The 18,749-nt window shown below is 43.6% G+C and overlaps 1 protein-coding gene across 11 annotated transcripts in view; it reads right to left on the minus strand.

Moving 5' to 3' along the window:
• Positions 1-18,749, minus strand: part of LOC106571865 (membrane-associated guanylate kinase, WW and PDZ domain-containing protein 1) — a 233,759-nt gene that overhangs the window by 50,286 nt on the left and 164,724 nt on the right. For 6 of the 11 annotated variants that reach the window (XM_082961970.1, XM_082961972.1, XM_082961967.1 and 3 more), the window contains 8 exons: positions 17,663-17,930; positions 16,771-16,853; positions 15,071-15,109; positions 13,461-13,518; positions 12,886-12,995; positions 11,077-11,199; positions 8,633-8,818; positions 7,739-8,365 (listed from right to left, as the gene is read on the minus strand). In XM_082961970.1, coding sequence (XP_082818096.1) covers positions 7,739-8,365; positions 8,633-8,818; positions 11,077-11,199; positions 12,886-12,995; positions 13,461-13,518; positions 15,071-15,109; positions 16,771-16,853; positions 17,663-17,930 — 1,494 coding nt within the window. The remainder of the gene's footprint in view (positions 1-7,738; positions 8,366-8,632; positions 8,819-11,076; positions 11,200-12,885; positions 12,996-13,460; positions 13,519-15,070; positions 15,110-16,770; positions 16,854-17,662; positions 17,931-18,749) is intronic. The other 5 variants (XM_082961969.1, XM_082961978.1, XM_082961974.1 and 2 more) reach the window with 4 other exon arrangements.

An 18,749-nucleotide genomic window follows, 5' to 3' on the forward strand; every position in this document is an offset into this window, starting at 1 on the left:
GACTCCAACCTAAGTGTATGTAAACTTCCCACTTCAACTGTAGATAGTGTGTGTTTGTGTTGGAGTGTCACTGTAGTATATGTGAGTGTTTGGGTAGAGTTTAGTGAGTGTGCATAGAGCCATTGCAAGGGAGTCAGTGTAAAAACAATTAAGATAAATAAACAAATAAATAATAAAGGGGGTCAATGTAAATTTTCCGGGTAGCCTTTTGATTAACTGTTCAGCAGTCTTAAGGCTTGGGGGTAGAAGCTGTTCAGGTGCCTTTTGGGCCCAGACATGGCACTCCGGTACCGCTTGCTGGGCAGTAGCACGACTATGTTGGTGTGTTTGGACCATAATAGGTCCTTAATGATATGGACACTGAGGAACTTGAAGCACTCGACCCGTTCCACTACAGCCCCGTCGATGTGAATGGGGGCGTGTTTGTCCCTCAGTGTCCAGTAGTCCACAATAAGCTTCTTTGTCTTGCCCACGTTGAGGGAGAGGTTGTTGTCCTGGCACCATACTGCCAGGTCTCTGACCTCCTCCCTATAGGCTGTCTCATAGTCGTCAGTGATCAGGCTTACCATCGCTGTGTCGTCGGCAAACCCTTAACGATGGTGTTGGAGTCGTGCGTGGCCAAGCAGTCGTGGGTGAACAGGGAATACAGGATGGGACTGATCATGCATCAGTGGCAGCTGTGCTGTTGCCTACCCTCACCACCTGGGGGCTGCCTGTCAGGAAGTCCAGAATCCAATTGCAGAGGGAGGTGTTCAGTCCCAGGGTCCTTACCTTAGTGATGAGCTTGGAGGGCACTATGGTGTTGAACACTTAGCTGTAGTCAATGAACAGCATTCTCACAAAGGTGTTCCTTTTGTTCAGGTGGGAAAGGGCAGTGTGGAGTGCAATAGAGATCTGTGGATCTGTTGGGGCGGTATGCAAATTAGAGTGGGTCCAGGGTTTCTGGAATGATGGTGTTGATGTGAGCTGTTTGATGGTTTGTCAGAGGCCGTTGCAGGATTTCTTATAAGCGTCCAGATTAGTGTCCTGCTCCTTGAAAGCGACAGCTCTAGCCTTTAGCTCGGTGTGGGCATTGCCTGTATTCTATGGCTTCTGGTTGGGATATGTACGCATGGTCACTCTGGGGAGAATGCCGTTGATGCACTTATTAATGAAGCCAGTGACGGATGTGGTAAACTCCTCAATGCCATTGGATGAATACCGGAACTTATTCCAGTCAGTGCTAGCGAAACAGTCGTATAGCTTAGTGTCCGCTTCATCGCTTCATCACTGGTACTTCCTGTTGGAGTTTTTGCTTGCTTTGTATGCATTTTATCTCTCTAGTTAAACAGGTGACATGCTGGTAGAAATTAGGTCAAACGGATTTAAGTTTTCCTGCATTAATATCACCGGCCACTAGGAGTGCCACCTCTGGATGAGCATTTTCTTGTTTGTTTATGGCCCTATACAGCTCGTTGAGTGTGGTCTTAGTGCCAGCATCGGTTTGTGGTGGTAAATAGACAGTGTATACAGATGCAGAAATTACATGTTTTATTCATCTACCTGAGGGTGTCTGTCCCCTTTTCCTGTCCTCCTCCCTCTCTTCCCTAAACCAACCTTTTCTATCATCATTGGCTGTGTCTGAACACCTGTACTTGCACTCTAAATAGTAGGTATTTAGGTATGAGAAAACATTTTTTATATGTAAGTGAAACATTTTTTTGAGGTGAAATATTTGTCACTAGGGTGTCAGTGAAAAAAACTCTAGCGGGTCATATTGGTTTTTGGTTCACAATTTCCTTCAAATAAATATATTGTGGCAGACCATGGGGGGGTTGGGTCAAGATGTTTACACAGATCAGACACGGACAGAGTATGATTAGCTCGGTTTCAAGGGTGTTTATTAAATAATAAATCAAAAGAAAAGGATAGGTCTCCCCCATGAGACTCTCCGGGATACCGTCTTCTGGGCTCTGGGTCTTGCTGTATCCTGTCGGGCACACAAACGTCTTAGCTTGTCACTGTCTCCAACGACACGGAAGTCACCTTTCTTCCCCCAGTCCTCTCCTGTGTGCTGCCCTTCTGGCAGCTTTATGGGGCTTGTACAGTTGGTGAGCAATCAGCCCTTGATTACTCACCAACTCCCCAATCAGCCCCAATTAGTCCTGGGCGGAGAACCCGTCGAGACCTGGCACGTCCAGCAGATGGAGCCATCGCCTCGTGATGTATACTCCGTCTGTCACCAGGCCTCGACGAGTCTCCCCCGGTGGCTGACCTGCTGTACGCCAGAATATATACAGTGGCAAGAAAAAGTATGTGAACCCTTTGGAAATACCTGGATTTCTGCATAAATTGGTCATTCAATTAGATCTGATCTTCATCTAGGTCAAACAATAGACAAACCGTTTGCTTAAACTAACAACACACAAAAAAATATATATTTTCATGTCTTTATTGAACACCGTGTAAACATTCACAGTGCAGGGTGGAAAAAGTGTGTGTATGTTAACCCTTGGATTTAATAACAGGTTGACCCTCCTTTGGCAAATATAACCAACCAAACGTTTTCTGTATTTGTGGATCAGACCCGCACAACGGTCAGGAGGAATTTTGGACCATTCCACTTTACAAAACTTTTTCAGTTCAGCAATATTCTTGGGATGTCTGGTGTGAAATGCTCTCTTGAGGTCACGCCACAGCATCTCAATCAAGTTGAGTGTCAGGACTCTGCCTGGGCCACTCCAGAAGGCGTATTTTCTTCTGTTGAAGCAATTCTGTTGTTGATTTACTTCTGTGTTTTGGGTCGTTGTCCTGTTGCATCACCCAACTTCTGTTGAGCTTCAATTGATGGACAGATAGCCTAACATTCTCCTGCAAAATGTCTTGATAAACTTGGGAATTCATTTTTCCGTCGATGATAGCAAGCTGTCCAGGCCCTGACGCAGCAAAGCAGCCCCAAACCATGATGCTCCCTCAACCATACTTTACAGTTGGGATGAGGTTTTGATGTTGGTGTGCTGTGCCTTTTTTTCTCCATGCATAGTGTTCTGTGTTCCTTCCAAACAACTCAACTGTAGTTTCATCTGTCCACAGATTATTTTGCCAGTAGCGCTGTGGAACATCCAGGTGCACTTTTGCAAACTTCAGACGTGCAGCAATGTTTTTTTTGGACAGCAGTGGCTTCTTCCGTGGTGTCCTCCCATGAACATCATTCTTGTTTAGTGTTTTACGTATCGTAGACTGATCAACAGAGATGTTAGCATGTTCCAGAGATTTCTGTAAGTCTTTAGCTGACACTCTAGGATTCTTCTTATCCTCATTGAGCATTCTGCACTGTGCTCTTGCAGTCATCTTTGCAGAACGGCACTCCTAGGGAGAGTAGCAACAGTGCTGAACTTTCTCCATTTATAGACAATTTGTCTTACCATGGACTGATGAACATCAAGGCTTTTAGAGATCCTTTTGTAAACCTTTCCAGTTTTATGTAAGTCAACAATTCTTAATCTTAGGTCTTCTGAGATATCTTTTGTTCGAGCCAAGATTCACATAAGGTAATGCTTCTTGTGAATAGCAAACTCAAATTGTGAGTGTTTTTTATAGGTCATACCAACATCTCCAATCTCGTCTCATTAATTAGACTCCAGGTTAGCTGACTCCTGACAATGCAGTGTATTAGACTACTGTGCCACTCAGGAGGCCAAATTCAGTCATCATGTGCTGTTTTCTAAGGCTTTCCCCCCAAAAACTTCCCAATTAAATGTTGACTAAAAAGTAGGCCTATGTGGCAGAATGATATCATGATGATTTGTATCACGGGGCATTGTTTAGCAAACTCTGCTATCACATGTAGCCTACACTGTAAATTATACAGTACAAAAACACTGCTACCCAAACACAACGGTCTCTTGCAAGGTGTGCAATTTTGTTAAAGGGCAACTATACCCTCCAATTTTTATTGTTCCCCGACCTCAAAAGTGGTCTCCTATGTGGTTTAAGCATTGTTGTGGACTTGAAACATCAGATTTTTAAAAAATGTTTCTATAAAATAAAGTGTGATTTTGATAGTGAAAAGCTAAACAAATTAGGAAAACTCAGAAACAGTTAAAAATTTACCAAAAGATAAAACTGATTTTATACATCTTTTACAACTTTAGTGACTGTTCAAAATTGCTAACAATAACACATTTTTTATGATTGTGCAAAGGTAAAACATTTTCCTCCAAACAATCAATGTAAATATGATATTGTCAAGTTCAAATGTAATTATTTGTGTATGAAGGGTAGGTCATTATAGGCTATAGGCTACTTGCTAAGCCCGCAAATGAAAGATAACATAATTCACTTTCCCAGTCCAGTACTCTTTTTATTCAGGCCAGTATCTTTCAGTTGGCAATGGCCCGGTGTGCCACTGGCATATTTACCTGAATGTCAAGCCCAGCAAAGCCATGTTAATTTTAAATATGGCTAGTCATTATTAGCCTGGTTCTGACACATTGTGTGACCAAATCATTTGCTGGTGCCTTCAAGTGAAAAAGTTGGAAGCATCAGTGCCACCTGTGGAAAAAGTTAGTCTTGAACCCTGAGTAAGCAAGCCAGATTTTTGACCCTGCCATTGAGCCTTGTTGAGTCTCCTCCTCCTCCCTTTCTCTCGTCACCTTATCCGCCTCCTCTACCTCCTTTCCTCTTCACTCTCCTCTCTAAACACATACACCTTGGACATTCCCCATCTTTGACTCCTCCCTCTTATTCTCTTTCCTGACTACCCTGTCCTCCTCCTTCCCCCTCCTCTGATCCTCTAAAGGTGTTGTTTGTTGTGGTTTATGAGGCATTATGGCTCCTAATCACCAGAAAGGTCACTGCATCCTCCTCCTCTGACAGCCAACCAGACAGCCAGCCAGACAGCTGCAGCTCCCTCCTCACCGACATCATCAATCTGCTGCTCTGCTGACCTGCTCATAGCTTCAAAGACAATCCAATCCTCCATAACAAAGTCAACACAAGCCCACAGTTTCTCAGTACCTCATCAGCAGGAAACTGACCAAGGACCTGACCTGGGTCTAGTGTAATGATCACCTGCCTTCTACGCTAAGGGAGAGGCCAATAATGATGCAGACATTTAACACAATACAGCACTGTCATTTCAGCCCAGGCACACAAGGTCAACTCATTAGAAATCATAATTGATGCTGCCTGCATATCCCCACCCTCAGCTAATAGGGATATAGGGCAGGGTTAGCAATTTCACCAACTATGGGGGCTGAACCCAGATAAGCATATTTTTACAAACTGTATGGATGGTGGTTGCTATTAACAGTTTGTCTCTTTCTCTAGCCTCGCAAAAAAACGTAGCAAATTATTTTAACACGGTAGGGTAAGAACGCTGTTGAGTAAGGTTTTAGTGTACAGTCGTGGCCAAAAGTTTTGACAATGACACAAATATACATTTTCACAAAGCCTGCTGCCTCAGTTTGAATGATGGCAATTTGCATATACTCCTCTGTCAAACATGATTACCTGCAAGGAAACACGTGCCGTCATCATTGCTTTGCATAAAAAGGGCTTCACAGGCAAGGATATTGCTGCCAGTAAGATTGCACCTAAATCAACCATATATCAGATCATCAAGAATTTCAAGGAGAGCGGTTCAATTGTTGTGAAGAAGGCTTCAGGGTGCCCAAGAAAGTCCAGCAAGTGCCAGGATTGTCTCCTAAAGTTGATTCAGCTGCCGGATCAGGGCACCACCAGTACAGAGCTTGCTCAGGAATGGCAGCAGGCAGGTGTTAGTGCATTTGCATGCACAGTGAAGCGAAGACTTTTGGAAGGTTGGCCTGGTGTCAAGAAGGGCAGCAAAGAAGCCACTTCTCTCCAGGAAAAACATCAGGGACAGACTGATATTCTGCAAAAGGTACAGGGATTGGACTGCTGAGGACTGGGATAAAGTCATTTTCTCTGATGAATCCCCTTTCCGATTGTTTGGGGCATTCGGAAAAAAGCTTGTCCGGAGAAGGCAAGGTGAGCGCTACCATCAGTCCTGTGTCATGCCAACAGTAAAGCATCCTGAGACCATTCATGTGTGGGGTTGCTTCTCAGCCAAGGGAGTGGGCTCACTCACAATTTTGCCTAAGAACACAGCCATGAATAAAGAATGGTACCAACACATGCTCTGAGAGCAACTTCTCCCAACCATTCAGGAACAGTTTGGTGACGAACAATGATTTTCCAGCATGATGGAGCACCTTGCCATAAGGAAAAGGTGATAACTAAGTGGCTCGGGGAACAAAACATCAATATTTTGGGTCCATGGCCATGTAACTCCCCAGACCTTAATCCCATTGAGAACTTGTGGTCAATCCTCAAGAGGTGGGTGGATAAACAAAAACCCACAAATTCTGACAAACTCCAAGCATTGATTATGCAAGAATGGGCTGCCATGAGTCAGGATGTGGCCCAGAAGTTAATTGACAGCATGCCGGGGTGGATTGCAGAGGTCTTGAAAAAGAAGGGTCAACACAGCAAATATTGACTTTTTGCATCAACTTCATGTAATTGTCAATAAAAACCTTTGACAGGTATGACATGCTTGTAATTATACTTCTGTATTCCATAGTAACATCTGACAAAAATATCTAAAGACACTGAAGCAGCAAACTTTGTGAACATTAATATTTGTGTCATTCTCAAAACTTTTGGCCACGACTGTACACATGCACCTATAGGTTCAACTTCATTCCTCTACCAAGGTTTTGAGCAGGCCTATTATGTTTCATCTCCAGTGGTTAGTCATGTTGGACAGATGGTCCGGGTTGTAGTGACAGAGGAAGGTCAATCACAGACATTAATGATGTGTGAAAACAGCTCTTCTGCTGCTAATGGCCTCGACTAGCTCTGCCTCCCATTCACTTATTCCTCTAATCAGAATCAATGACTGTTCTCTCTTCTATGTATCACTTTACCTATCCCTTCGTCTCTTTTCACCCCACCTTACCCTGTGTTCCACTCTTTATCTATTTTCCACTTTCTTTCTCTCTCTCCCATGGTAATTGAAAAACAAGACACTTTCATCAGGGTAAGACAGCGTCTTTGGCTGAGCCCTCTCACCATTAACACACACAAGTATACTCTAAGCAACGCAAACACAGAGCCAGAGATGAAGACAGACAGAGAGAGGGTGAGAAAGATTGTGTAAGAGAGATACAAAGTGAGAAAGAATATGTGAAAGACAAAGTGAGAGAAAAAAAGATTGAGCTAGAGACCAGTGAAAATAATAAGTGAAACAGATAGAAAAAGACGAGAGAGAAAGGCAGGAGGGCCTATTTCACAGATTGACCTGACAGAACACACGGAGACTAGCGGTGTCTCAGCAGAGTCACTTCCCATCCATATTCATGACAGATAAGAGTCCCTGACCTAACACTAATTTTCTCTTCTTCTCTGTCTCTTCCTCCATCCTGCCCCTGCTCTCCACCCTACCACCCAATCCTGCTCTCACTCATCTGATCACCTACTCTCTTCAGCTCTCACTCCTTCTCAAAGTTACACCCACTCCCTCCTTCATTCATCCACTTACTCACTCTTTCCCTTAATCTTAGCTATTCATGCTGCTGGCCAGACACTATGCCTTTTCTGGTGACACACCACCATCCTTCCCCCTCCCCTCTGGGCGGTTGACATATCATCATAACCAGACACATCTTGATCCCATCCTTCCATCCCTTTTCTCCTTTGCCTCCCTCCTGACCATGATCAGTGGACTACGTACCTCTCTGCACCAGCATGGTGACCTCGCTCCCTCTGGGACACTTGCTGAGCAGGTCCACCACCTGGTTGTGGCTCATGCTCTGGACGTTCCTCTTGTTCACCTCCATCAGAATGTCTGACTCCTTCAGGCCCCTGCAGCGGGGGTAATCCACGATCTGCTTCACCCTCTGACCCCCTCCCGTCAGGCTGTCAGCGATGGTGAACCCAAAGCCCTTATCGCCTTTCTCCATGTGCACTGTGATCAGCTCTGGCTGCCCAGCGATGGATGATGCCAGGGTGACCACGTCGCTGGAGGAGTAGCCGTGAGAGCCGTTGGACGCCACCTCTGCTGAGGGACTGTGGGCCCGCGGCTCCCTCATCCCGTTAACAGGCCCTCCGGTCTGACTGCCGTGGCTGGACGGAGAGTCGTAGCTCTCCTGGCCATTAACGATGATGGGCTCCTTGTCCAGGATGGCCACGGAGGTCACCAGGCTGGTGTTGGGGTCGTCAGGGTCAAAGGGCAGGGGGTAGCCACGGCACAGGGCCAGGTCCACCATGGAGCCGATCGGAATGGACTGGAAGATCTTCACCACCTGGGCGTGGGTGTAGCCCAGAACGATGGTGTCATTCACACTCACTATCACATCACCTACAGGAGGGGAGGGAGGGAGACGGAGAGGACAGTTAGTAATACAGTAACAGGATTACAAGCACATTAGTAACACAGTTAGTAGCACAGTAAGTAATACAATTAATGTACTATGTAGGGTGCAAGTATCGTGACATACTGTATGGCCCCTATATGCTTAACTTTTAGCTTAATCAATCACTTCAACCCCCATAGGAATGGGGCAAATGCTTTCTGTATAAATGGTGCAAAACAGTGCCCTCGGTGGGCTGAAGCAGTGTACTGCACCTGTCTCCATCTTCCCATCCACAGCAGCAGGACCGTCCAGGACTAAACTCTTGATCTGCAGGAACTCATCCGGCTCGTCGCCCCCAACTACGGTGAAGCCGAATCCGCGGCGGCTCTTCTTCAGTTTGGTGTTGATGAAAGTTCCCTTCAGCTCCGCTGGGTTCCGTGTGAAGAATGGCTTCCCTCCTAGAGAACACAGGGAAAGGAACATTATCTGGAACATCTAAATATCTCTGTCTGCCTGTCTGCCTGACTGTCTGCCTGTATGGGTCAGTTAGTCATATATTACTTCACATTATTTATTTGTCTACCTATGCCTTCAGAAAATATTTATACCCCTTGACTTATCCCACATTTTGTTATGTTACAGCCTGAATTTAAAATGGTCCATCTACACACACAATACCCCATGACAAATTTTCTGAAAATTAAATACACAAGTATTCACACCCCTGAGTCAATACTTTGTAGAAGCACCTTTGGCAGTGATTACAACTGTGAGTCTTTCTGAGTAAGTATGTAAGAGCTTTCCACACCTAGATTGTGCAAAATGTTCCCATTATTGTTATCAAGATTCTTCAAGCTTTGTCAAATTGATTGTTGATGACAACCATTTTCAGGTCTTGCCATAGATTTCAAGTAAATTTAAGGCAAAACTGTAACTCGGTAATTCAGGAACATTCACTATCTTCTTGGTAAAAAACTCCAGTGTATATTTGGCCTTGTGTTTTAGGTTGTTGTCCTGCTGAAAGGTGAATTCATCTCCCAGTGTCTGGTGGAAAGGTTTTCCTTTAAGATTTTTCCTGTGCTTAGCTCTATCCCATTTATTTTTTATCTTCAAAACTCCCCCATTCCTTAATGATTACAAGCATATCCATAACATGATGCGGAAAATATCGAGAGTGGTACTCAGTTTTGTGTTGCATTGAATTTGCCCCAAACTTAACACTTTGTATTCAGGACAAAAAGTGATTTGCTTTGCCACATTTTTTGCAGTATTACTTTAGTGCCTTGATGCAAACAGGATGCATGTTTTGGAATATTTGTATTCTGTACAGGCTTCCTTGTTTTCATTAGTATTGTGGAGTAACTACAATGTTGTTGATCCATCCTGTTTTCTCCTATCACAGCCATTAAACTATGTAACTGTTTTAAAGTCACAATTGGCCTCATGGTGAAATCCCGGAGTGGTTCCCTTCCTCTTCGACAATCGAGTTAGGAAGGAAGCCTGTATTTTTGTAGTGACTGGGTGTATTTATACACCATCCAAAGCCAAATGAATAACTTCACCATGCTCAAAGGGATATTTACTGTCTGCATTTTGTATTTTTACTCATCTAGCAATAGCTTCCCTTCTTTGTGTGGCATTGGAAAACGTCCCTGGTCTTTGTGATTGAATCTGTGTTAGAAATTCACTGCTTGATTGGGGGACAGAGATGAGGTAGTCATTCAAAAAATCATGTTAAACCCTATTATTGCAGACAGAGTGATGCCAACGCTTTTTATTTTTTGTTTGTTAAGCACATTTTTACTTTAACCCATAACAAAGGGGTTAAATACTTATTGACTCAAGACATTTTATATATTTTTTTTTAATTAATTTGTTTCACTTGTTTCAGTTTCACTTTGACATTATTGGGGTACTGTGTCTAGGCCAGTGACCAAACATCTAAATGTAAACATTTTTAAATTCAGGCTATAACAACAAAATGTGGGAAATGTCAAGGGGTTTGAACACTTTCTGGAGGCACTGTATGTCTGTCTGTCTATCCATCAACCTTAGCATCCATATACTGTATTTATTAAATAGATCACCATTTCTTTAATCAGTGAAAATAGTAAAGTGGTTGCCAGGAGAGAATGCTTAATATACATTTCCTAGTGATCCATCAATGATGAATGAGTCATAGCTAGTTGAAATACATAGAGCTTTCATTATGGTTACAGAACGTGTGGGCTGATAGACAGGTTAATGACATTATATGGTAACCCTTGATCATGAGGGTTGCATGGTCTGTGCCTGGTCATGCATGTGTGGGCACTGGAGCTGTACATTAAGGGTATATACTGTATGATTGCGAGTCAGATGTCTGTAGTAGACAAGATCCTGGTATTGAACATGTGTGTGCATGTGTGTGTGTGTTGCACGGTATACCGAAACTTTGTTACTTTTTCGATACTAGAACTGTTACTTTCGGTACTTCTATCAAATGTGTCTCACGTTGTCTACTGATGGAGAGATGATCAAGTCTGTCTATCAGCGCAGCCGATGTCCCCTTACAGTGCGAGCGCACCGTGTCTGCTCCACTTACTCATTGCTATACTCTTAGAAAAAAAGGTGATATCTAGAACCTAAAAGGGTTCTTCGGCTGTCCCCATAGGAGAACCCTTTGAAGAACCCTTTTTGGTTCCAGGTAGAATCCTTTAGGTGTAACCCCACTCACGTTTGGCCCCTCCCGGAGCAGGGGGCAGCGGGGGCGGGACCTGCGGGTCGCGGTACGTCTCTAGGTGGTTATTGGCATAGTTGGCCAGAGGAGCACCAGCTGAGGAGTGCTCCTCTATCCACTCTGTACAGAGAGAGACACAGAGGGACTGTGAAATCACACACACACACACACACACACACACACACACACACACACACACACACACACACACACACACACACACACACACACACACACACACACACACACACACGTAGACGCACACGATACATAAAATACAAACATAGGTACACACACACACATAAGCATCACATTTATACATTTGCTCACTCAAACTTGCTCTACACAGTTAGTGCATATACAATACACACCCAAACTCATGAAAGTCCCAAAATGCCTTGACAGATTAACAAATTATTCATAATAACTGGCAAGTAGACGTTGATTCTAACCTGGTAAATTATACAATGAGAGAGACATTTATTTGTAAGATGTTTGTTACATTACATGCCATTTCATCATAACATTGTGTCTCAGTGGTCCCAACACTTAGCAAGCATGATATCAGCAGCAGTTAGGGTTAAGCATGATATCAGCAGCAGTTAAGTTAGGGTTAAGCATGATGTCAGCAGCAGTTAGGTTAGGGTTAAGCATGATGTCAGCAGCAGTTAGGATTGGGTTAAGCATGATATCAGCATCAGTTAGGTTAGGGATAAGCATGATATCAGCAGCAGTTTGGGTTAAGCATGATACCAGCAGCAGTTAGGTTAGGGTTAAGCATGATATCAGCAGCAGTTAGGTTAGGGATAAGCATGATATCAGCAGCAGTTTGGGTTAAGCATGATACCAGCAGCAGTTGGGTTAGGGTTAAGAATGATATCAGCAGCAGTTCGGTTAGGGTTAAGCATGATATCAGCAGCAGTTAGGGTTAAACATGATACCAGCAGCAGTTCGGTTAGGGATAAGGACAATATTAGCAGCAGTTAGGATTAAGCATGATACCAGCAGCAGTTAGGGTTAAGCATGATACCAGCAGCAGTTAGGGTTAAGCATGATACCAGCAGCAGTTAGGTTAGACATTTTCCATTTTAGTCATTTAGCAGACACTCTTATCCAGAGCGACTTGCAGTATTGAATACATACATTTCATTTCATACATTATTATTATTATATATATTTTTTTTTTCGTACTGCCCCCCATGGGAATCGAACCCACAACCCTGGCGTTGCAAACACCATGCTCTACCAACTGACCCACAGGGAGTTAAGCATGATATCAGCAGCAGTTAGGGTTAGGGATAAGCATGATATCAGCAGCAGTTAGGGTTAGGGATAAGCATGATATCAGCAGCAGTTAGGGTTAGGGATAAGCATGATATCAGCAGCAGTTTGCACATACAGTAGATGGCAGCATCGACAGCTCCAAGCCTCTGATGACAAATAAGCAAATGCTACAGTACATGCCTTGAAAGGATGATAATGATGCTTTAATGATCTTTAAACAAACTAATAAATACCCAAACACAGACTGGACGGGACAACAGTGATGGGGTCAGTTCCACTTCAAATCCAGGAGAATTAATTGAAATTCCAATTCTGAGGAACTGAAATGTGACACGCATTTTTAATGGTAACTTTCCAATATGAACTGGGATTTCAATTCACTTCCTGGAATGATTGAATTCAAATGGAATAGACCCCAACCCCGCAGGACAAGACATGAGACAAGACGTGACGAGACACAGACAAGACGAGACAGACATGAAGAAAGAAATAAATGGTGCCTTGCCAGGGCAGGAAACGAACCTCGAATGTACCGCTCACCTTCAGGAGGCTGCGGCTGCTGCTGCTCCAGCTGCATCCTGCGCCTAGCCTCCACTATGGGGTTCTCATACTGGGTCTTCCTGTTGATGTGACTGGAGAGAGGGGGGAGAAGAGAGAGAGCGAGACAGAGAGAGAAAGAGAGAAAGAAAGAGATTCATTGTCACCATGATAAATGGCGATACACAGTGTTTGACATCCTCTGGCTCACAACCTCTTAAATCCCTCCACCTCAGGTGATAACCGCATAGGACTACACACTGGCCACACAAAATGGAGTCCAGTTTCAGTTCAATCTACTTAGATTCAAACCCATTATAATACAATGAATTTAGAAAAGGTCTGACAGCTAGCCATTGAAAGTCAGAATGTGTGGTCAAATCGGAGAGAGAAAAATGCTAGTTCAGCTGAAATGATGCAGTTTACAGTAAACAACATGAAAATGCTGATGCATCACAATCAATCAAATGTATTCAGTCTTCATTGTTGTGGGATAAATGAGAGGAATGTGAAAAGAGATAGCTATGAACCGTTAGGTGTCAGTGAGGTGTTCAACTTACTCTACGTAGTACACCCCATACACTGGGTCATCTATCTTCTCCCATCCTGCAGGCAGCTCTGAAACAGAGAAGGAACAGCCATGTTACATCACTGTAATCATACATTCACTACAGTCGCTGGTGTTGTACGAGAGGTCAGAATAGAGTAGTGTGGTGTGATGATTCTCAAATGAGCCCAGTGGTCAGTTGAGTATTTATAAGGGGTAGTGTTCTCATTCAGGAAGTTCTTCCAAGGGTGACGCTGTCATGTTTTTCTTATTCAAGGTCTCTCAGGTGTGTGAACCAACACTGAAGTGAATATACTGTATGTTTACCTGACCTGACTCTTTGCTTTATTATTCATACTTTTACATTGTTCTCTGCATCATCAGTGGTCCACGGAGCAGTCAAACTACTCGCTCTACCTCATTGAGCAAGGCACACACAGGCTACATGCACAGCCAGCTGTCAGGGGAGTCTCTGAACTACATTACTGACTGCAGAGATTGACTGCTGCCTCCTTCTAGATGTACTATTCATACCTTCAGGTCCAGCCCACTCACAATGGCTCCAGATGGGTCATTTTTATGTCTGTCTTTAGAACAGAACCAGGTTGTTTTCTATACATTGAGTCAACTGCTACAAACAGTTGATAGATGTACACAATTGCATGCCTCACACAAGTTAGACAGAGAGGGCCTACTCCAGTCTCCTTTTTAGCTCATTTATCATCTGATTTACTTAACAAAAGGCACATCTAAATAGGTTGTCCAGCCAGTCCAGGTATTCTCATGACATGGCACAAGAAGGGGAGGGGTTCCTCTTTTGTTCTCTATTGATCCTCTATTGTTCCTAGATCAATAGTGAGGCCAATGACATCACGAATCCCCATCAGACCAACTCCTTGAATGCCCAACTCCTTGAAGTTTACAGTTGTGTCTAAAAAACATATTGTTTTACCCTTTAGTGTGTGTACTTTACTGTATTTATACTTGGGATATCGCTTTTCAACAGTAAAACAAATTGCTATAAGTCTTCTTTAAACTAACACACTCCTATTAAAGCGATAGCATCACATTTTCCTCCACACTGTATTTGATTTCGTACAAAGACATTAGCGCCGTGTGTTAGCGTGGGCTGCTGCCAACTCCCATAAACACTTTTGGAGTGGGCTGGATTTCACAATCGATAATCAGACTGCCTGCTTCTGATGTCCCAGAAATAATAGGAGCCCATAGGCCCGACACTCAGAGCCCTGAAAGAGTCAGAGAATTCATTCCCTTTCAAGAGCGTGTCTGTTTCTGCCAAATAGTCTACAAAGTGGCCTGTGAATCAGCAGCACTATTTTCCAGTCTGTGGAGCTGCTCAAAGTACACAGATGAACCTGAGATGTCCAACCAAACACATTCCTAATGTGTTCTGTTGCATTAAAGGAAATCACTCCTACCACTCACTCTGTAGTTCGAAGCAAGCAGCACATCACATTCGAGCTAAAATCTAAGATGATTATAGTATACAAAGGACAGATTGAGACACCAATATACAGCCAATAGCAAATGCAATGACATAAAGAACGAGAGAGAGAGAGAAAGAGAGAGAGAGAGAAAGAGAGAGCAAATAAAGGTGCATACCTAGTTCATTGTCTGGTTCCTCAGTATGTACCCCTTCTTCTCCAAGGTGATGAGATGGAATGACAAAGAAAGGGATGGAATGACAAAGAAAGGGAAATAAAGAGAGGGAGTAAAGTAATATTACAGAAAAAGACAAGTAGGTAGAGAAATAGAGATCTTTAAGTCACAAATTAGTATTTACAAAAAAATTGATGTGCCATAATCCATCAAATCAATGACATATTGAAACTAACATATGATAGAAGACAGCAAAATGGCCACATGGTGGTGCGATTTCTGATATTGGTTTTTCTGAATTTGAGTACCAATTTCTGTGTTCTCAAGATTCACACACCAACATCTTATCATTACTTGTTTGTTCTTAAACAAAATGTATGTCACATTGTTACATTGATATTTGTTTAACTACAATTTAACAGTGGAGGAACAAACAAATCTTTACACAAGCTATTAGACAATTCCTTAGATGGAAAGCCAATCTCAAAGTAATGACAGGACCAGTGAAAACTGCTCGCCACTTTAGAGATTCAAATCACTTTATTGGCCAATTGCACAGGTCCAACCCAAATTTGACTACCCCTCTGAAAGGGGTTGGGACCTAAAAAACAGAAATGAGTTACCTCTGGTTTGTTCAGCCAGACACACCGGTAGGATTGTCAAACGTTTGCCTGCAGACAGTACTTAGCATCTCTGAACAGAGTGTCGGCAGTCAATCTCTTTTATGTTCACACACAGCAAAGACCTTTAGGTTGTCAACCACTCAGCTTTGTTAAAATACTCCAAACCAGGAGGTGGCAGTAGCATTATTTGTCTGTGTGTTGCTTAGTTTATGGTCTAGATTCCAACGTTAGCTAGCTAGCTAGCTGTGCTAATGTACATTTTTTGTAGATGACACTAGCCAGATGGACACAGCTAGATAGATAACTAACTAGCAAGATGACGTAGAAACAATTTAATTCACTCTCCTTAATCCCATAATGCCAGTTCCAGCCCATAGCCATATGTTTAGCTAGCTAGATTTACATTAGCATATTCACTAACCAGCGCAACATAGCTAGCTAGCTTTGCAGCTAACACAGGCAGCTGATTATGGAAACGAATCCATTGTGATTTAATTATAATGTCAATACTTGCTAGAACAAAAGTGGTACCTGCTGCGTGCCGACCCGGTAGCAACAAACCTGTTGTTTCTACTTATAGAATCGTAATGCTTGTCAGTGGCCAACAACTTGACTTTGAGCCAATCAGAGAGCACAAATCCCCATTTGGGGGAGCCAACAGTAGTGCCAACAAAAAGGAAAAAGAGGGCATTTTCTCCATACATCCACGGTTAAATGTTATGAACCCATAAGCTTTGTCCAAAGAGCCACGACCGAGTTAGTGCCTACAAAAAGACGGCATTACTATTGCTATCTATAGAAAAACACTTAATCATATTTATATCTGTGACTAAGAGTTCAGTAGCACCATCTACTGATAGCATCAACAAGGTGCAAGATTAGCTGGTAAACAATACAGCACAGAAATGAGTGAAACACAGTCACAGCGCACACACACACACACACACACACACACACACACACACACACACACACACACACACACACACACACACACACACACACACCACACACACACACACACACACACACACACACACACACACACACACACACACACACACACACGGCCTGGCTTACCATCATCCTCACACTCTTCCAGAGGTTTTAGAGGTTTCTCAAGACAGCGGGGGTCGATCCATGATGTGGTCTTTGTGTTGTGGCTGATGAAACAACACATACACAGAGCTGTTAAAGACTGGTTCTGAAGTCAAGGTGATAAGCACAAAAAGCAAACAAAAGACCAATGATCTCATCAGCACATGGATATGAGGGGTTAATGTCTATAGGCTTGTCGCTAAAACAAGCAAGTGAAATCAAAGAGAGATCATTTCTACAGTAAAACAGACTTCTCCCCCATTGAGAAACACAGAGAAGAGGGTTGGAAGGAGACCTGTCAGTGTTGACGTATTGTCTAGAATAGGTGGCTGGTGCCTCAACATCACCACACAAGCTCTCTTTTCAATTCTCTTGACTTTGCCAGTCCAATAATAAAAGCAGACCAACATGCAGGTGATGAATGCACCCAGCCATTTCCTCATCCTCTCACAGCTAGTCAGGCAGGCAGCCCCAGCTCTGTGTGTTGGTCTGCATGGTCTGCATGGTCAGGTGATCTGACCTGCCTGTGATCTCTAAGGAGATCAGTCTATGGAGGATTAACGGCCTGGAGAGAACTGAGTAATGACAGGCCTGTCTGGGAGAAAGGAGGAGGGAGAGTACTGGGATACAGGACAGAGAGGCTTGATAGTATAGGGAGTATACAGTATAGGGTACTGTTTGGGTATTTAGTCTCTGTTCTTGGTGTAAGCTAAGGGTAGTTACTGTACATAGGGTATTGGGTGAATATGTACACTATGATGCAAGCTATTGTGGGTTGTAGGATGAAGTGTATAGGGTATATAATACATACTTTGTTAAGTACACTTTCTGTATAGGTTAAGGGTGGGTGGGGTATAAGATATATTTTAAATACTCTATAAAGTAGACTTCTCCATTCTCTGTGTAGGCCATCTCCCAGTTGTCTGGCAGGGGTCCCAGGGGGTCTTCAGGAGAGGCCTGGGGTTGGGCGTGCGTCTGCTGCCCGTTGTCCGAGGTGGAGGCGGCCACGTTGTTCAGACCATAGGACGGAGCATTCTCGCGTGCGGGATATGGCCGAAGAAAGCCGCTGCGGCTCTCGTCCTGGTCGCTAGGGTTACCTGTGCACAACAAGGGAGAGGGGAATAGACTACGCACTAAGGATCCTGGGTACATAAGGAGCACAACACAAAAAAAAAACAGAGAGGGGAGGTTTATGTTTCATGCAGCAATCGGAATGTGTGAATCTACGGGTGGAATGACAAGACACTTTATGCTAAGACTACTGTGTGCATTATATCAATGCATGACCTGATCATGACTACAAAACATCTTTCCCTCTTTACCTTCTTTCTCTCCCTCCCTATCACCCTCCTTCTGTAAACCCCCTGCCTGCTGGTCCAAAAGGAATGGGGCGCAATGACTATAATGCAAACGCGGTCAGCTTCCATTTCTCTAAACCCCAACTCCTAGCTCCCCCCTTCCCTCCCGGCCTCCCTCGCTCCTCCCTCACATCCGTGAGCTGTTCAGGGGTGATCAAACGCTAATTCACCACTCTGCCAGGATGGCAGGACACACAGAGAGGGCCATAGATCCACACCGTCCGCCCACCCGACCAGGAAAAAGCCCCTCCATCTAGGAACTGACTGAATGTCTCACACACTCTCCAGGATGGAACAGACTTCAAAGAGAGGGAGACGGACAGAGAGAGACAGAGAGAAAAACACTCATCCGTTCCCATCAGCTAGCTTTCTTTCTGGGCTAACACATTAACACAGGTTGTGATAAGCAATATTTCAAACTAAGTTATACATCAGAAATTAGGCCTACAAAAAAAAACACAGTGTTATACTCATCACCCTAAATAGGTGGGAAATATTAACACTCCATTAACAGATAGATTAGTGCATTAGATGAAGACACAAATGAGTGAAAGAGAGAAGAATGAGTAGAATAAAGAGAAAAAGAAGAGAGGGAGAGAGAAA

This window comes from Salmo salar, chromosome 15 (genome assembly GCF_965601325.2).
Source record: "Salmo salar chromosome 15, fSalSal1, whole genome shotgun sequence".
NCBI lineage: Eukaryota > Metazoa > Chordata > Actinopteri > Salmoniformes > Salmonidae > Salmo > Salmo salar.